The sequence below is a fragment of the Onychostoma macrolepis genome, chromosome 14 (genome assembly GCF_012432095.1).
Source record: "Onychostoma macrolepis isolate SWU-2019 chromosome 14, ASM1243209v1, whole genome shotgun sequence".
NCBI classification, from domain to species: Eukaryota; Metazoa; Chordata; class Actinopteri; order Cypriniformes; family Cyprinidae; genus Onychostoma; species Onychostoma macrolepis.
In genome coordinates, this window is record NC_081168.1 from 24,759,324 (window position 1) to 24,780,195 (window position 20,872).

General features: G+C 41.0%; 1 protein-coding gene and 1 pseudogene across 3 annotated transcripts in view; one reads left to right on the forward strand and one right to left on the reverse strand.

Moving 5' to 3' along the window:
* The window catches only part of LOC131552895 (uncharacterized), a 28,610-nt gene extending 15,888 nt beyond the window's left edge, over positions 1-12,722 (reverse strand). For 2 of the 3 annotated variants that reach the window (XM_058797071.1, XM_058797070.1), the window contains exons 1-5: positions 12,606-12,722; positions 11,683-12,015; positions 11,090-11,323; positions 8,609-8,941; positions 8,048-8,281 (exon numbers count right to left, since the gene is read on the reverse strand). In XM_058797071.1, the coding sequence (XP_058653054.1) occupies positions 8,048-8,281; positions 8,609-8,941; positions 11,090-11,323; positions 11,683-12,015; positions 12,606-12,654 (1,183 nt within the window). In that variant the 5' untranslated portion in view covers positions 12,655-12,722. The remainder of the gene's footprint in view (positions 1-8,047; positions 8,282-8,608; positions 8,942-11,089; positions 11,324-11,682; positions 12,016-12,605) is intronic. The other variant, XM_058797072.1, reaches the window with a different exon arrangement.
* Positions 12,723-13,052: 330 nt separating this feature from the next.
* On the forward strand, positions 13,053-19,116 carry LOC131553145 (FACT complex subunit SSRP1-like; annotated as a pseudogene).
* The last annotated feature ends 1,756 nt before the right edge of the window (positions 19,117-20,872 follow it).

A 20,872-nucleotide genomic window follows, 5' to 3' on the forward strand; every position in this document is an offset into this window, starting at 1 on the left:
CACGGGAACCAGGAACGAGGAGACGAGGAATTAGCAACACGGGAGTTTTAATAACCAAAAGGGACACAGATCACAGGCAGGGTTGACACTCAGGATGACTTTCAAAGACCGACAAACACTAACTGAAAGGACTGGGGTTTTAAAGACAGGACAATCAAGGAACTAAAGGAGACACACCTGGAATCAAATTAACCAATCAAGGGGAGACAGAAACTAGGTCACAGGGCACACATGGGGAGCAAAACACACACAAGACAGTCCAGGACGTGACATTACTCCCCTCCCGGAAGGTGCGCCTCGCACCGTGGAACAACAGAGGGGGAAACGGGTGGGAACCATGGCGGAGGCTCAGGAGGAGGACGGACCACCGGGAGGAGGTCGGCAGACAGAGACCAGGGAGGCAACGAAGGAGGGAGGAGCCAGGGAAGAGACAGGAGGGACCCGGAGCAGGAGGAGCCTGGCCGGACCCAGGCCACAGCCATGATGATGGCCCACGGTGGAGCCGACGGAGGGAGGAGCCATGGAGGAGGAATGGCCTCCGACTCCAGGGGCCGACCAACGGCGGCGGAGCAGGTGGTGGAGGAGCCCGAGGCGGAGACGGAGAGCCGACGAGCCAGGGAATGCCGAGGATCCGGGGGCCAAGGTGGAGCAGAGTGCTCTGGCGACCCGAGGCGGGCGGAGCTCGGAGATCCGCGGCGGAGCCGGAGCGACTGAGACCAAGGTGGAGCTGGCGGGAGGAAGGAGCCCAACTGAGCCGGTGGGACGGAGCGGCGAGGTGCAGCCGGAGGAGCGGAGTCCTGAGGCGATGGCGGGTCGGCGCCCAACCAAGGCGGAGCCGGAGGGACGAGGGAGCCTGGTGGAGCTGGAGGATCGGCGGGTGACGGTGGAGGCGAGGGAGCTAGGAGCCGAGGTGGAGCCGCTGGGTCAACGGGCCGAGGCAGAGTCCGGGCCGAGGAGGTTGGAGGTGGAGGTGAGGGATACTCCAGCCCGGCGACGCTGGAGGATGGCAGTCCTGTGGGGCTCGCACCGCATTGATGGTGGGCTGAGGCGAGCAGAGGGGCTGCCAGGCGACAGCGGTGGAGGAGGCAGGAGCGGGTGGGAGGGTGGGCATTTGCGAGGGCCGGCACTGGCGGGCACTTGCGAGGGCCGGCACTGGGGGCGCTCTTGAAGAGCGGACACTTGGGGCGCTCTGGCAGCGCGGAGACAGGGAGGCGCTCTTGCAGCGTGGAGACAGGGAGGCGCCTTCTTGGCGCAGGCACTGGTGGGCACTGCGAGGGGCCGGCACTGGCGGGCACTTGCGAGGGCCGGCGCTGGGGGCGCTCTTGAAGCGCGGACACTTGGGGCGCTCTGGCAGCGCGGAGACAGGGAGTCGCTCTTGCAGCGCTGGAGACAGGAGGCGCTCTTGCAGCGCTGGAGACAGGAGGCGCTCTTGCAGCGCTGGAGACAGGGAGGCGCCTTCTTGGTGTAGGCACTGGGGGCGCTGAAGCGCTGTGCTGGACGGGACCAGCGGAGACTCTTGGGAGCGCCTTCTTGGCGCAGGCACTGGGGGCGCTGAAGCGCTGTGCTGGACGGAACCAGCGGAGACTCTTGGGAGCGCCGTGGCGCAGGCACTGGGGGCGCTCGGGAAGTGCTGTGCTGGACGGAACCAGCGGAGACGCTTGGGAGCGCCTTCTTGGCGCAGGCACTGGGGGCGCTGAAGCGCTGTGCTGGACGGAACCAGCGGAGACTCTTGGGAGCGCCTTCGTGGCGCAGGCACTGGGGGCGCTCGGGAAGTGCTGTGCTGGACGGAACCAGCGGAGACTCTTGGGAGCGCCTTCTTGGCGCAGGCACTGGGGGCGCTGAAGCGCTGTGCTGGACGGAACCAGCAGAGACTCTAGAGGGCTCTTGCGAGGGCAGGCACTGGCGGGCTCTGCGAGGGGCAGGCACTGGCGGGCTCTTGCGAGGGCAGGCACTGGCGGGCTCTTGCGAGGGCAGGCACTGGCGGGCTCTTGCGAGGGCCGGCTCTGGTGGGCTTGCCATACTCTCTGCCGCGGGCTTGCCATACTCTCTGCCGGCGGGCTTGCCATACTCTCTGCCGGCGGGCTTGCCATACTCTCTGCCGGCGGGCTTGCCATACTCTCTGCCGGGCGGGTTTTCCTGGACCGCGAACGGCGGCTGGTGAAGGGAAACGTTGACCTCCAGATCCGTTTCCCAGTCCAGTAAATCCTCCTCCATGTCCAGCAGCCCCAGATAGATGATCAGCTCATCCTCAGCCGTGATGCAGGGGCGGAGCTCCACTCCGCTCACACCGCCCACGGTTGGCTCCCTCGCGATGGGCACCGTCGCCGGCTCTCGCACCTGATCTGGCGTGTTGGGCTCAACTTCCGGGCGATCTTCCGCTCAGTCGCTCGGCCGCGCTGGCTCGCAGATCGCGGCGGGAATGGCTCTCCGTCATCGGTGGGCTCGGGCTGATGCTCCGTACCGCTGGGAGTTGGTGGGCTGGGCTCTGGGTCTGGAGTGGATCTGGCGAGATCATCCTCGGGAGAGGCGGTGAGGGTGATCCGTTTCTCACCAGAATCCACTCCACGGCGGCGAAATCCTCTCGAGGACCATCCTCGGACGACAGCGCTCTGCACGCGGTGTTCAGACTTGCGTTGTAGAATGAGCAGAGCGTGCCGTCCGGGTAGCTGGTGTCATTAGCTATCATCAGGAATAGTCTGGTGTGGTCCTCGAGAGATTGTTGCCCCTGCTCCAGCAGGAGGAGGAGGAATTCGGGCCGAACATAGGGATCCATAGATGCACAACGGAAAGAAAAAACACTGGGTAAAAACGGAAACAAAACGGAGGGTACAAACACGGAGGTTACTGTATAGGTCGGTCTTTCTGTCACACTCTCACGGGGAGCACGGGAACCAGGAACGAGGAGACGAGGAATTAGCAACACGGGAGTTTTAATAACCAAAAGGGACACAGATCACAGGCAGGGTTGACACTCAGGATGACTTTCAAAGACCGACATTTACCTGTCCATAAGGTAGATTTCCTGGGGGAAGAAAGTGTTCTTGTCCTGGTATTTGGGGCTCTGTAGCGCCGGCCAGATGGCAAAAGTTCAAAAAGGGGATGACTTGGATGTGAGGGATCCAGAGTGATTTTCAGAGCCCTTTTCCTCACTCTGGATGTATACAGTTCTTGAAGGGTGGGCAGGGGGACACCGATAATCCATTCAGCAGTCCGAACCGTTCTCTGTAGTCTTCTGATGTCTGATTTTGTAGCACAGGACAGACTCAGTGACGGCGGAGTAGAACTGTTTCAGCAGCTCCTGTGGCAGGTTGAACTTCCTCAGCTGGCGAAGGAAGTACAACCTTTGTTGGGCTTCTTTTTTTTTTTTTACAATGGAGTTGACGTGAGTGTCCCAATTCAGGTCCTAAGAGATGATGGATCCCAGGAACTTGAATGTTTCCACTGCAGCCACAGTGCTGTCTATGATGGTGAGTGGGGGGAGTGCAGGGGTTGTTTTTCCTGAAGTCCACGATCATCTCCGCAGTTTTGAGCGTGTTCAGCTCCAGGTTGTTTAGACTGCACCAGAGAGCCAGCTCTTTAACCTCCTGTCTGTAAGCAGACTCGTCACATCCTGGATGAGGCCGATGAGTGTGGTGTCGTCTGCGAACTTCAGGAGCTTGACAGAGGGGTCTTTAGAGGTGCAGTCGTTGGTGTACAGGGAGAAGAGCAGCGGGGAGAGAACACATCCCTGAGGGGCACCAGTGTTGGTGGAGCGGCTGTTTGACATGAATCTCCCCAGTCTCACTAGCTGCTGCCTATCTGTCAGGAAGCTGGTGATCCACTGACAGACAGAGCTAGGGACAGAGAGCTGGGTTAGTTTGGTCTGGAGGAGCGTAGGGATGATGGTGTTGAAAGCTGAACTAAAGTGTGTCTCACTCGTCCTTAAAAGTGAAGCTGTGGGCTCTTTGATCGCCCCCTGGTGGCTGGCTGCAGTACAGGTCATAAACCCCGCCCTCTCCATGTAAACGAATGGGACTTCAGTCAAAATAAAAAAATAAATTATACTTCCAATACAATTTTCCGAAATATGGTTTTGGTCATTTAAGGTAGTTGTTATCACGCTGGTATATGTTCAATTGTTAGTTTTTGTGATAAGTTTGATTTTTAGCTAGTAATTTGATGCTATAAAAACGGGGCGCGTCGTTATGGTTGATTGGGTCTGCGGGAGTTTGGGCGGGAGTTTGATTCCGCGGCTCCACCTCACTACTCTACTGCGCAGACTCGGGCTCCAAATGACGTCATTTACTCAAGATGGCAGCGGCCACACTGAGATGTATTCGCTTCACTTTTCTATAGTGGAAGGAAGCGGAGACGTGTCATCCATCTTTTTTACAGTCTATGGTTTGAAGCATGAGGGGACTTCACACAACTCCAAAGATCTATTGAAGATCTGTGTGAAGTTGGGGGCCAGCTGGTCAGCACAGGTTTTCAGACAGGCTGGTGTCACACCATCTGGGCCTGATGCCTTTCTTCTCTTGTTCCTCCTGAAGACCTGGCACATATCCTCACTGATCTGAAGTACAGGAGTGGGGGAGAGGGGGGTTGCTGGATAGGGTTGGGTACCGAAACCCTGTATCAATATGGCACCGGTACCTATGTAACCGGTATGTACTAGAACCGAATCAGAACGGAGATTTCGGTGCCTCATTTCGGTGCCATGCCTGAGCAATGATTGAAATATTTGTCCTTTGTTTCTCCAAAACGAACGTAAGAAGCATCATCACCGGCACCTCGCGTGAAAAATAATTTCCCGACTGAGAAAATGCATGTGAACTCAAGTCGGAAAGCTCTAATAATACACGTCCAACAAATCTTTGTAGTAACGCGAGCGTGCTGTTTTCAAATTCCGACTTAAAAGCACAACTCGGGAAATGAGAGCATCCGAGGAACGCGTGAATGCAGAAATTACACTTGCTCTGACGGCAGCAGGTTACCATTAACTAGCTAAGCTAAACATTCTTAAATTAAAATGCCTAAAGCTAAAATTCTCTTGTATTCACATTTTTAAACCTGTTGCCCAACAAAAGAGAACATTATAACCTTTTTAGTCCACAACACCAGTTAAATGCTTCCTTTTGTGATCTGATGTAGCTTCTTGTCACAGAATGAGGCAGAAAATATGTTCCATAGTCTACTAATACATCGATTAGCTATGGATTATAAAGATACTTAATTATTATGAAAATACCAGAGATGGCTTGAATAACACAGATAAACTATACATTGTCGTAGTCGAGTGTTTATTGTTTTTGTTTTTTCATTCAAAACGTTTATATCTTGTTTACTCAGTTACATCCATAGCAATGCATTTGTCCATATTGGGGATTTCCTGGAGCTTCATGAGTTCTGCTACTTCTGTGACTGGATATGTGGATTTATTGTGTGAGGGCGCCCTCTGGCATCCAGTATGAATAAAAAAGACATCATGTGTTTAGTGCTAATGGCCAATCCAATTATTAATTGGTAATTTTTATTTATTTTTAAATTATTTTTAAGTATCGGTTCAGGCACCGTTTAGGCACAGGTACCATTTTAAAAGTATCGATAAAAACCCAAACAATACCCAACCCTATTGCTGGAGGTGTTAACGGTTGTGTAAAGAGATGGTCAGGACGGGTGTGGGGGGTTTCAAATCTATAATAAAACTCATTCAGGTCATCAGCAAGTTGTTGATTCACCTCAGTGCTGGGGGATGGTGTCCTGTACTTGGTAATGGCTTTCAGGCCTTTCCACACTGAAGCTGAGTCATTGGAAGTGAACTGATCTTCCAACTTTTTAGCGTAGGTTCTTTTAACCTCTCTAATCTCCTTATTCAGTGTGTTCCTGGCCTGATTGTACAAGACTCTGTCCCCGTTTCTGTAGGCGTCCTCTTTGGCCCGACAAAGGTGTCTGAGTTTTGCTGTAAACCATGGCTTATCATTGTTGAATGTTACATAAGTCCTGGTGGGAATGCATATATCCTCGCAGTAACTGATATACGAAGTTACAGTCTCTGTGAGCTCGTCCAGATCGGTGGCAGCAGCTTCAAAAACACTCCAATCAGTGCAGTCGAAACAGGCTTGTAAAACCCGCTCTTGTCTCGTTGGTCCATCTCTTTACAGTCTTTACCACAGGTTTAGCAGATTTAAGTTTTTGCCTGTAGGTTGGTATAAGATGAACCAGGCAGTGATCAAAGAGCCCCAAAGCTGCCCGTGGAACAGTCTGATATGCATCTTTTATTGCTGTGTAACAGTGATCCAATATATTACTGTCTCTGGTGGGACATGTAACATGCTGTCTGTATTTTGGCAGTTCACGGGAGAGATTTGCTTTATTAAAGTCCCCAAGAATGACTAAAACAGAGTCCGGGTGTTGTTGTTCTGTGTCTGTGATTGGATCAGTGAGTTTCTGTAAAGCTGAGCTCACGTGCGCTTGCAGTGGAATGTAAACACTCACGAAAATGAACGGGCAAAACTCCCGCGGCAAGTAGAAATGCCTACAGTTAATGAAGAGAGCTTCTAGATCTGAACAGCACATGTTTTTTTAACACTCTTACATCTGTACACCTGTACACCACCTCTTATTGATGTAAAAACGTCTGGAATGGCGTCCTTCAGCCAGGTTTCCGTGAAACACAGAGCAGCAGAGAAATCCTTATTTGTCCGGGAAAGCAGAAGAAGTTCGTCTGTTTTGTTGGGTAGAGAGCGGAGATTCGCCAGATGGATGCTAGGCAACGGCGTCCTAAATCCGCGCTGTCTGAGCTTCACCGGCTCGCTTCCCCGTCTGTGCGTCCTGAACAGCGCCACCGCTCAGCCGACAACTATGTTCAGCAAAACATCCGAATAATCGAAAACTGGTAGGAGATTTTGTGGTATGTTCTGCCGAATGCTCAGCAGGTCTTCTCTGGTAAAACTGATCGTGTTTGAGAAACAAAAAACAAGAAAAACTAACAAAAATACTAAAACAACTGGATAGCGAAGCACCATGGCTGCCGTGAGCGGCACAGATGCAGTTGTTGGTCCTGTAATAAAACATCAGCGCAGAATCACCTGCTTTCTCTCTCTGAACCACATCAACACAATTCACTGCTGAAACAAACTAATGACACTTTTCAAGAATTAAGACCCGACTGTTTTGCATTATTGGTACTGATTTGCTTTTTACACATGGACATTCATGTATTAACCCACTCTATGGCTGAGATTCATAACAGCTGATGAGGAACTAGTTTGCTATTGTAGAGGTCACAGATGCAGTAGTTGGTCCTGTAACAAAACATCATTGCAAAATCACCTGTTTTTCCTTACTATAAATTACTGCAGAGTAATTTATAATCATAATTAATCATTCTGAAGTATTACGAGGCCAATTAAAGGGATAGTTTACCCAAAAATTAAAATTTTGTCATTAATTGCTCACCCTCATGTTGTTCTAAACCCATAAGACCTTCATTCATCTCCGGAACACAAATGAAGGTATTTTTGATTCAATCTGACAGCTCTTTGACCCTCCATAGACAGCAAGGGAACTACCACGGTCAAGGCTCAGAAACGTAGCAAGGACATTGTTAAAATAGTCCACAAGAATACTTTTTGTGCGCAAAGAAAACAAAAATAATGACTTTATTCAACAGTTCTTCTTCTCCTCATTTCATCTGCAGTGACGTGCCACCATTACGGAGACAGCAATCTCGTAGCGTCGTAAACTTATAGTTGAACCGCTGATGTCACATGGACTATTTTAATGATGGTCTAAAGCTGGTCTAAATCTAGTCTCGTTTAATCAAAAAATTAAGATTAAAAACGAAGAAAAAAAACGCTTAAGATTCAACTAAAAAGTAGATAAAACTGTCACAATCCGTCAAAATACACATTAGAGATATTGAACTATGGCATAAGGGTATTTTGAGGTGAAATGTGACTTGAACATGTTCTTGACAGGTTTTGTAAGATTTGTTCATCTTCATCACTCTTGTTGCTGTTGCTGTGGTTTTTATAAATACGTGGACATTCATGTATTAAACGCTCACCAGGACAGGGTTTGGCAGTAACGGTCTCCTGTCCGTGACTGACGTGGTTCTTCACACTGCAGCTGATGTTTCCATCAGTTCCCTCATCCAGATCAATGCTGGAGTTTCCATCCATCAGTGGATCTCCATTCAGAGTCCAGCTGTAGAGGATCTGATCGTCCTCAGAGGAGCAGGACACCCTCATCGTCCCACTGGAGGAGCAGATGATTGACACTTCCACTGAGCCAATAGGAGCTGGAGGGAGGGACACGTGACCGTCACACAACTCTTTCTCAACTGAGCCAATGTCAAGACATTTCTAAACAAAATGCATTGCTGACGTGAAAGATGGACTGAATTAAACATGCAGCGTTTAGTAGATTAGTCATGTGACAACAATGTATCAAAAGACTGTTCAAATTGTTTTCACATTATTTTTAAAACAGCAGGCAGTGTACAGATATTTAATAATGCGCTGCATGAATAAAACCCTTCACAGAGATTCAACTGGTTCATCTGTATGAGAGTGAGATCTTTGGAGAACATGAGATTGTAATGAGTCTGAAGAGAGAGTTTCTGTACCTTCAACATTCACTTGAAGATCTGTAGATGTTTCTGAGCAGCGAAAGCAACGAAAGAGTGTTACTGTGTAATTCCCTGAATCAGCTCTGATCACACGGTTTATTATCAGAGTCCCATTAATGACTGTAACTTCAGGTCTGTTACTATAAAGATCACATTCAGTCTCTCTCATCTTGCCATTCTTTACTCTACAAACTGGATCAGTTGTTTTGTTGTTGTTTATTCTCTTTTGTATCCTGATGTCTGTATTACCAGGGTTCAGCAGATTGAGTTTGTGTCCCAGAGCTGCGTAACAGATATCAGACTGATTAAACCTGCAGAACCGATCCAGACCTGAAGAACAAAACACACACACACAGAGAGAGAGAGAGAGAGAGAGAGCGAGAGAAATAAATAGGGTATCTCTCGAATCATAAAATAAAATCAGACAGAAACATTTACAGAATTAAAGTTCAACAGAAGAAACATCTAACAGACTCTTGATCTGCTTTCACACTTCTGATCTCAGGTCAGACTCTTTTCTCAGGAAAGTGTCATTTGTGTCTCTCCTTCTGACTTACTACTTACTGAACTAAATCATATTACTTAACAGATTAAAATTAATTTAGTGTGTAGTAAAAAAAAAACTGTTAAAATAAAACATTAAATTTAATTTTAAAAATATAATATTAGCTAGTCTGTATGCCAACAGTCAAAAAGCAAATCTAAATGTTGATTTTATTAAAAAACCATCATGCTTTCACATTCTACACTCTTAAAAATAAAGGTGCTTCAAAAGGTTCTTCACAGTGATGCCATAGAAGAACCATTTTTGGTTCCACAGAGAACCATTCAGTCAAAGGTTCTTTAAAGAATCATCTCTTCCTTATCTTTTTATAATCTGAAGAACCTTCTTTCACCACAAAGAACCTAATTTTGTGAAACAGAAAGGTTCTTCAGATGTTAAAGGTTCTTTATGGAACCATTTAGACGAAAAGGTTCTTCTATGGCATCATGAAGCATCTTTATTTTTAAGTGTACAACCACTTTACGTATGTTAACGTGATATTCTGATAATGCAGAATTGTTTGTCTTTGTCCTGCAGTTTCTGTTCAATCCCGTTAACCTGTGACATTTCTCTCTTTATTAATAATGTCTCAATCTCAATTGGTCAAGGCTCAGAAACGTAGCAAGGACATTGTTAAAATAGTCCACAAGAATACTTTTTGTGCGCAAAGAAAACAAAAATAATGACTTTATTCAACAGTTCTTCTTCTCCTCATTTTGTCTGCAGTGACATGCCGCCATTACGGAGACAGCAATCTCGTAGCCTCGTAAACTTACAGTTGAACGATGTTTAATGATGTCCTTGCTACGTTTCTGAGCCTTGACCGTGGTAGTTCCCTTGCTGTCTATGGAGGGTCAAAAAGCTGTCGGATTTAATAAAAAAAAAATTAATTTGTGTTCCGAAGATGAACGAAGGTCTTATGGGTTTAAAACAATATGAGGGCGAGTAATTAATGACAGAATTTTCATTTTGGGTGAACTATCCCTTTAAGAGAATTGATTTGTTTGAATCTCATGAAACCTGTCTAAGTCGTGTCCAGGTCACATTTCAGTTTAAAATCTGATTAACTGTACTAACTGTAATTTTTTGTATTCATGTTTCACTGAGTGTTTTTAGGGGCTTTAAACCAATTTTGCACCATTTGCACCTCAAATATCATTTCTGACGTATGACAAAAATTCAATAAAAGGAGAAAAATAAAATAAAATTATACATTCCCAATACATTATTGCAAAAAATGATATAAATTATAATTAATATAATATGTGGAAATGAATTAATATTATAAATTTGTAAAGTATACTGTACATAATGTAATGGTTGTATTTGTTTTCTATCTTTAAATTATGACAATTAAAATCATAATATTATCATCATAAAATCACTGTGAATAACTGCAATTACAAAAAAATCTAGAACATTGCAGTAAAGAAAATTTAGGGAGCAGGAGTGCTTTTAATTGTCATGAAAAAAAAGTCAATGCAAATAAAATGAAAGGTTGTAAAATAGTCCTCATTTTCTTCATGCAAAATAATATTTATTTTGATTTTTGGGGTGAAATGTTTGTTTGTCTGTTCATAATTTATAAAGTGAAAAATGGAAAAGGTAAGAAAGTAAATAAACAAATAAACTACATATAACAAAGACAAAAAGGTTTACCTTAAGCTGGTCTAAATCTAGTCTCATTTAATAAAAAATTAAGATTAAAAACTACGAAAAAACTCTTAAGATTCAACTAAAAAGTAGATAAAACTGTCATAATCCGTCAAAATACACATTAGAGATATTGAACTATGGCATAAGGGTATTTTGTGGTGAAATGTGACTTGAACATGTTCTTGACAGGTTTTGTAAGATTTGTTCATCTTCATCACTCTTGTTGCTGTTGCTGTGGTTTTTATAAATACGTGGACATTCATGTATTAAACGCTCACCAGGACAGGGTTTGGCAGTAACGGTCTCCTGTCCGTGACTGACGTGGTTCTTCACACTGCAGCTGATGTTTCCATCAGTTCCCTCATCCAGATCAATGCTGGAGTTTCCATCCATCAGTGGATCTCCATTCAGAGTCCAGCTGTAGAGGATCTGATCGCCCTCAGAGGAGCAGGACACCCTCATCGTCCCACTGGAGGAGCAGATGATTGACACTTCCACTGAGCCAATAGGAGCTGGAGGGAGGGACACGTGACCGTCACACAACTCTTTCTCAACTGAGCCAATGTCAAGACATTTCTAAACAAAATGCATTGCTGAGGTGAAAGCTGGACTGAATTAAACATGCAGCGTTCAGTAGATTAGTCATGTGACAACAGTAGGCAGTGTATAGTAAGCATCATGCTGGTATTTCAATCTGAAAATAGTCTTAGTAAATGAAAGTGCAGATGAATTTGACTCAATACATTTAGCTATTCAATAATGAGCTGCATGAATAAAACCCTTCACAGAGATTCAACTGGTTCATCTGTATGAGAGTGAGATCTTTGGAGAACGTGAGATTGTAATGAGTCTGAAGAGAGAGTTTCTGTACCTTCAACATTCACTTGAAGATCTGTAGATGTTTCTAAGCAGCCTGAGCAATGAAAGAGTGTTACTGTGTAATTCCCTGAATCAGCTCTGATCACACGGTTTATTATCAGAGTCCCATTAATGACTGTAACTTCAGGTCTGTTACTATAAAGATCACATTCAGTCTCTCTCATCTTGCCATTCTTTATTCTACAAACTGGATCAGTTGTATTGTTGTTGTTTATTCTCTTTTGTATCCTGTTGTCTGTATTACGAGGGTTCAGCAGATTGAGTTTGTGTCCCAGAGCTGCGTAACAGATATCAGACTGATTAAACCTGCAGAACCGATCCAGACCTGAAGAACAAAACACACACACACACAGAGAGAGAGAGAGAGAGAGAGAGAGAAATGTGTTTATAAAGAAAGAGAGAAGAACAGTGGATTTGAAGGACTGAAAGAGGAAATTAGACAGAGCTGTAAGAAACTAAGAAACAGAGGAAAAGTATCTGAACCATTTTTAATAAAATGTTAGCTAAGTTTGCAAGGTAAAGTAATATGTTTATACTGTTATACTTTACAAAGAGAGGTTACTCAGAAGAGTTTATTCAGATGAAGGAGGGGGTGATGAATTTAGACTCCTTCACATAATGAACTAATGAACTGAAGCCACAAACTGCAAATTTTGACTTTATGCGTAATGACTTTATTGACTTTATGTAATGCTGTACTCCATTACTGTGACTTAAACTCTTACATCTCACAAATGAATTACTCCACTAACTCTACACTGTTATAATGCTATTAAAACACTAAACAAAACTTTTAAACACTTAAAACAGAAAACAATATTACTACATCACTGCAGACTGACTTTTTTTTAATGTTACAGTGTTTTTATTTGAGAGATTCAGCAGCAGCATGAGTGTGATGTGAAAGAGACTCACATGCAGATGTTTGCAGCAGCAGCAGCATCAGTCCAAAGACCAGCATCATTTCACTAAAGTCCAGTTTCCAGAAGAGTGTGACGCTGCTTCAGTCACACAATCACTTCTCTCTCTGACAGAAGACCAAGACTGACACTCATCAGTACTGTAGTCAAAATATATTAATACATCTACTGCAGTTTCTGTGAGAGAAAAGGAAGTTGAGATCATATGCTAATGCAGTTTGGGGTTTAACGTGTTGCACAAGCCCAGTTACAAAAATAACTAGAACATGAATTTGTCTTTCTGTCATTGTGTGGCCACAGGGAAAAATTGGCTGTGGTGAGACTGAGAATAAAAACCATTGCTGAAATCTACTAAAGAAAACATCTGCCACGATTTTCACATCTTTATCAATTTTTACCCAAATTTGAATCCACGAGGTCTGGCACAAAATCATAATGGACAATGCTCCCTGTTAACTTCGATGTAAATTTGACCATCATAAGTAAATCAAACCACTGAAACAAAATATGAGGGACAAAATGACCTGCGTTGTGAATCAAATATACAAGAAAAAACAGCTAAATAAACCAGATGTCGTAAGGATATGTATAATGTCAAATTTAAGCCCTGCATATGTCATTTTAAAATGTATTAACAAAGGTCTCAGTGATCACTGCAATTTGTAAAAACATTTTCCCTGATAAAGAAGCTCAGTTTGTACTGAAATGATGACACTGAGATCTCTGTCATTACTCAAGATCACCACACGAGGTCTCCATCAGCACAGCTCCATCAATGTGTTGCTATAGGAACCGCTGACTTTCTCAGCCTCAAGTCTTACCAAAATCCTATGGGGTTCAACTTTGATTGGATTTGAGCAAATATTGAAAATGTTTTGTTTAAGATTTTGAAATCTGATTACAGCGTTGTTTCATTTGAATAAATTGTGACAGAAATATATTACTGCACGGTAGAATGTTCTTCTCAAAGCAATAATAATAATAAGACATTTATATTAATTCATGAAAATTCATTATAGAATTTTATACATTTTTATGAATTTTCATGAATCCAGAATAAAATTCTAAAATATTTCATAAGGCTATATTATTGTAAAATATTAAGTTGAAAATGTTCAAGTTTAAAGTATTTAAAAATATTAAAGTTTTGTAAATGCAATTGATTTAAATTATTAAAACAGAGTCCAGAAAATTGAAAATGGAAAAAGGGTAATCTAGAAATATTTAAAATTCCATAAAAATGGAAGTTCTAATGACATCTAACACCATGTCTACACCGTGTTAGTTTACAAAATACAATAGAACCTATTATGCTGTCTGCACTAGATCCGGCGTGGCAAATCCCCGACAGAAAACTGCTGCTGCTTTCTATTTATGACATATTGACACAAATTTCAAATGATTTTCAACAGTCGCCTTGTCGCGTGCAGTGTAAACAGACTTTAGCTGTTGTAAGAGTACAAATTGTAGTAAGCATATACTTAATCACTGTTATAATTATGAGGTAAGTGGCCCCTGCTGCCCTACATCACCTTACTGCGTCTCTTCCTGCTGCTGCACAAGGACCTGAGGCAGATGTTATTTGTGGTGAGTTTTGTGTGATTCCCCTCACCAAAAATAAACTAAACTGAATAGCTATGTTTAAATGCACCCAATTAATCAGTTTACAATTTGACTGATGGCTCAATCAGACTGAAAACCTTCATCTAAACACCTCTGATTCAAATTAAATGTCACTTGAATTGGAAGGCACGGTGTAGACCTGAAATAATCAGATTAAGAGGAAAAAAAATAAGCATGTAAATGCTTGAATCCAACTCTCCTCTTAATCAATTCAAAAACACCTTGCACAGATGCACAGTGCCGTGATGCAAATGTTTACATATGTTTTAGTCAAGTATATGAAGAGTTTATTTGCAAAAACAGATAATTCCATTTTTTTTAATTTTCAAAAATCTTGTTTTTTTATTATGTTATCATGTTTTTATTGTCTTTTATTGAGTTATTTAGTTGTTTTTTTAAAGTTGTTTTTTAACCAAGTCAAAATAACCCGACTGCAGTTTGATTGAGATTAACTGGAATGCACAATGAAAAAACATGATTTCTGAAGAGTTATCTGTTTTTGCAAATGAACTCTTCATATGTTTATTTATGTCTCATGTCTTAAGAAACTGGTCAGTGGAGGAGACTGCAGATTCTGCTTTACTAAATCTTTGCTTAAAAAATTCTCCTGGTATAAATGCTAGCTTTCTGCTTGGATATGTCATCATGGCAACGCTGCATTTACACTCATAGTAGCTCCATGATGGTTGCTTTCTCCAGTTCTGAACGTGTCAGCTGGGTTTTATTGAGATTACATGTAACGAACATTTAAGCAAATATGTGAAATGAATTGCAATATTTAAGGTTCATGTAAACAAAACTATGAATTTGAATTTTTTGTGAGTAAATAATGCATTGGTTCTGCTGCCACCTGCTGGTTAAATGTAGAGTAGCATGTTTTCTTCATTATGAGCTGAATGAGTAAATCTTTACAGATGCTTTATAAAAATGCTGCTTCATGGTTATTTAGAGGTGTTTTTCTTGATTCTTGAACCAGTCTTGAACCTTTTATTTTCCAGATCAGTCTAGACCCACCCGTTAAACAGGGCATGTTATCATTTCCTCATCATCCTCTTCTCCAAAGAAGAAGATATCAGTCTTGCTCTCAACATGAGTGAGTGAGTACACTGGACTTTCTCTCTCTGCCAGAGGCATTAGCTTTACAGAGTGGATGTGTCTCTCTTCTCTCTAGGGATGAGGTGGAGAAGCATTTTGAAGGCATGTCTGGGCCGCTCTGTGAGATTGTCAGCAGGGTCAAAAAGGTCAACAGGAAGATCGCAGTGCCTGGAAACTTCCAGGGGTTAACGCACAAACCGATGCTCTTATAAAGATATTAAACTCAACATTTTATGTTTCTCATTAGGGACAGTTACAATCACTATACATTTAGAGAGAAAACGAGTTTACACTTGTTTACAAAGGTCCGTCCTCGATGATTTGGACTTTACTGCATATAGTTGCAAAAAGGTCTAAAATCTTTCAGTACCAAATATCGTGCATATAAATAGCTTATATAGCCTATTGCCCACCCTACTTCTCATATGTGTCAAGATGAGAAGTTGGACTCGTTTTGGAACTCATATCAGTCTTTATCTGTGTGTGTGAAGTCACTCAGGGTTTCAGTGTGTAATGTGTGTGTATAAGACGAGCTCAGGGCTGCTGTATCCTCTGGAGAGAGGCTTCATCTACGTGCACAAGCCGCTGGTTCACCTGCTCTTCGAGGAGACCTCATGCATTAACTTCACCAGAGGAACCACCACCACTCGCTCCTTTGACTCTGAAATAGAGACCAAGCAGAATAACCAGTACACCTTCAGACACTGAGAGGTAAACTGCACCTCATCATCAAGACAACACAGACAGCAGTGTCTCTTCTTTAAAACATCACCTCTCATCTGTCTTATGTAGGGAAGAATATGGAAAACTCTTTGACTTTGTCAATGCAAGAAGCTGAACATCAAGTACAGAGGATTTAAAGAGATCATTTCTGTTGTTTTCAAAACATTTATTTTAGTTTAAGCCAAAATTCATAAAAGTAAAATGCACAGTAGGGCTGGGCAATATAATCCAAATTTATTATTATAATTAATTGTAGAAATGATACATTTCTATTAATGTATTTGCTGTGGGGAAAAGTCTATCAATACTTTATAAATCTATAAACAATCTACAAACACAGTTAGACTACAATTTAAATGTTCAATGTCAATAAAGTTTTTTGTCTTTAATCAAGAAGGATGCATTCAATTGATCAAAAGTGACAGTAAAGACTTTTATGATGTTACAAAAAAAAAATCATATTTCAAGTAAATGCTGTTCTTTTTCCTGTTTATCAAAAAATCCTGAAAAGAAATATGGTTTCCACAAAAAAGTTATCTATATTAAATTAAATATTACAGGTTTTTTTTTTCAACTGCTTACACACATTTTCCAAACTTTACACACAAACCCAAGAATTGCACACACAAAATGCAAAATGGCTCACATCTCTTGCAAAATGAAGCACTGCATTCAAAATATCACAAACACATCTCATATGTTCATTTATAATACTTTACAATTACTGTTTTTACTGTTTTTTAATCAAATAAATCCTGCCTTGATGAGCATAGGAGACAAAAATATTAAAAAAATCTTACAAAACCAAATTACTGAACAAGTGTATATACACCATTAGAACAAATTCAGGTTTCTTCTGCTTCTCCATGTTGTTAAACATGCGCATGAGTGCAGATCATCATATCTCGCAGAAATAACTCTTTGGTCAGAGCGGAAAAACAATTAAAGCATTTACATGCCTGTCAAGCGCAATGAAATCACAGTAATCATAACTGCATAATGTGAGTACTCTTATAATCTTTTCTCTCTCTCATACATAAAAATGATCACATCATTCGCAATGTTGGATAATTACACTATAAAGTCACATTATATCACATGTGCAGTATCCATTTCCTATCTTTCCCTTGAATCCTTTGTCTTACTGGTTCTGACAGATGACTATTAGTGATCATGTTTTCTTCCAAATGTTGTCTGAGTTATAATGGAATAGATTACGCTATAGGAGCTTTTTCTCTGGACACACCCAAATGTACATGCATGTCGTGTTCACGCATGGATGGATGCGCAATCTGAAACTGGTTTTAACTAAATAAACAACCCATTCTGTTGATGGACCTGCACTCATGGGAATAAGCAGGAAGAGTGTTTGACCCTCTAATTCTATGAGACTCTGTGTGTGTTTATAAAGTGCCCCTGATGGCGACACACTTTTACTACATTAACGTCCGGAGGACAGCAGCAGCAGCATACACAGTAATGTGTTACTTTCACATTATTTATCGAACTGTTTGTGTGTGTTAGGGCATGAAAGGAGCAGATGGCTACAGCGATTCTGATGAAGACCAGCATGAAGCATGCCTGGAGAGAACGAAAGAAGAGGGCAAGATCAGAGACGAAGGAGACGGCAGTGATGAATCACCTAAACTAAACTAAAACACAAAGCAAACTAAATATACGGTGCATTCCATGTTTTTAGTTTCAATAATTAAAAGTGCTTTACTTTTCACAAAATATTGCATGTCAACCTCAGGAGATAAAACTAAACATTGTATCAGTATTTTTTCCTTTCTTGTGCAACTACTAAAATGCATTAATCAAAATATGTTTAAACAATAAAATTAAGCATCAAAATTAAACAGAATTTTTTTTTTTTTTTTTATGTAATGGGTAAAGGGGTTGAATTAAACCATCACTCAGGAGCCCAATCATGGATGCAAATGTTGGTCTGCAGTTATCAGCTTATTTCCAATAAATTCAAACAAATATATAAATAAATATTCTTATAAAAACATTATAAAGCTTGACATTTGAAGATTTACATATCTTCCCAACATTCTGTAGAAAGTTTTTTGTAATTTTAAAATAATTTACTACAATATACTGAATATCAAGTTGTTAGTTATTACATTGTACAGTTACAGGAACGAGCCTAAATCATGCTTTTTCTATAAATATTGATTAAAAGCTTTATGTTAGGTTTACAGAAAGCATAAAAACTTTTATAAAACTCTGATGCTTTAAAGTAATGGCACCTCACTGCAAAAAAAATGCTTTTCTTACTTAGATTTTTTGTCTTGTTTCCAGCCAAAATATCTAAAAATTCTTAAATCAAGAAGGATTTTCTATTGTCTTGTTTTCAGCAAAAACAAGTCAAAAGTAAGTGAGTTTTTGCTTGAAACAAGCTAAATAATCTGCCAATGGGATAAGAAAATAATCTTGTTTTCTGTTTGAAATAAGATTATTTTGCTTACTTCATTGGCAGATTATTTTGCTTGTTTCAAGCAAAACTCACTTACTGACTTGTTTTGCTGGCTGAACAATAGAAAATCCTTCTTGATTTAAGAATTTTGATATTTTGGCTGGAAACAAGACAAAAAATCTAAGTAAGAAAAGCATTTTTTTGCAGTGCTCAAAGTGAGTTTTGTTAGTGGATTATGCTGAATTCTGTAGTTAATATTTAATGTTTGATAGTCACTGTAGTTAATATCAATTTTCTTTCAGCAGATGAGTCTTTCAACCCTGGAGAAAAGGATGACGACATCCCAGAAGATTAAGTGATTTTAAACCTTTTTTTTCTTCTTTATTTTTAGATGGTTTGTCAGTTTTTCCCTCTGATAATATAATGCAGTCTCTGTGCAGTTATTACAGTAACGCTTCAGAGAGTGATAGTGAGGCAGATGATAGAGACAGTGAGGATGAAGGCAAGAAGAAAAAAGCTGAAAAGAAGACCAAGAAAGTGGTGAAAAAGAAGAAAGAGAAAAACACAGAAAGAGGTCGTACTTTTTTGTCAGTATCTCAACATTTCTATCATTATCTCTTAGATTAAAGGCATCAGAGAGATGCACCCGTGCTTTTGACTCCTTGCTGATTTGTAATTGTCTGTTAAAATGGCACAAAATGAACACTATGCAATACTTAAGTTTACTGGCATCTGTTCAACAGTTCAGAAAGTGAAACCTGAAACGAAACACTTTATTAAAAGTCTCTTCCTCTCTCTGTGGCGAACAGAAAAAGGTGAAGGAAGCAGGTGCTCCTATAAGAGGCCGATGAGCGCTTACATGCTGTGAGAGAGTGAATCAAGAGTGAGAATCCTGGGATATCAGTCACTGAAATCTTCAAGAAGGCTGAAGAAATATGGAAACAGCAGGGCAAAGACTGGAAAGAGGTCAGCTGCATTAAAATCACACACACACACTATTAAGAAAAAAATATGAAAATATTTGAAAATCTCTGATTACCATTGGTCATTTCATTACTATTTTTGCTTTATTTGTTTATATTTTATTTTTTATTTTTTTTTAAGTGAGATTTTTAAGTTACTTTCCATCAGTCACCTATGATTCGGATTTCGTAAAAACCAATTACAATTCAGTAAGCAAATACAGCCATAAGACATATTAAAACATACATTTCTTAAAGTTTTTTTTTTTTTTTTTTAAGTAATATATAGCACATCCGCAACTGAAACTAAGCCTGAATTTTGAGCAGTTTGAACTGAATTCATTGCTGGAAAATGCATGCTCAATCAGTAAGGCCTGTATTTTCATAATTTACATCGTTTTGATCCTTTCATCAATCAAAAACACACTTTTTATAGTTTTTAGTTCTGTGGCAAATGTAATATTTTATGCATGGGGTCTAGTTTTCGGGAAAATTGCTTTCTTTCCTGCAAATGCAGTGTTTACTGCACTGCTGACTACATTTATTAGCCACTTACTGAATTATTTGTCTGTGGTTTTTTTATTGTGCCGCAGATAGATGATTGAAGCATAAACTCCTGATGCCGTGCTGTTATTGAGTCAGCGGATTTGTTTATTTGATTCATTAGTATGTTCAGCTAAATGTCTCTTGTGTGCACATGAGTGGGACAGAAAAGCGGAAGAGGCCAAGAAACAATATGAGAAAGCCTTAAAAGTTACAGAGAGTGGTATTTGTTACTAAGTGAGCAAACAGATCTATCAAACACATCATATTACAAATGTCTTATATGGGATGAAGACAGGTCCGCGAGCCAAGACTCGAACTCGGGACGCTCGGAGAGCAACAGCTTTACATGTTAGTGCACTGCCCACAAGGCCATCGGCACCAACACAATTAACTTATATTTTAAAGCATATTTGCACACAATGTGTACATTTACACATTGTTTGAAAGCAAGCATTTGCAAGAAATAATCACAAAATAATCATGCAATGCTATTTATATGATTGAAAATGCCAAGTCTTATAAACTTATCAAGGGTTGTTTGCTCAAAAACAAAAAACGGGAATATGGTGAACTATTATTACTATTTAAAATGTGAATACATATTGTAAATTGTCATTTATTCCTGTGATCAAATCAGAATTTTCAGCATCATTACTCCAGTCTTCAGTGTCACATGATCCTTCAGAAATCACTCTATGCTGATTTGCTGCTTAAGAAACATATCTGATTATTATCAGTGTAGAAAACAGTGCTGCTTCATACTTTTGTGGAAACCATGACATTTTTTAAGATTATCTGATTAATAAAAAAAATTCAAAAGAACAGCATTTACTGTATTTGAAATAGAAGTCTTTTGTAACATTATGAATGTCTTTACTGTCACATTTGGTC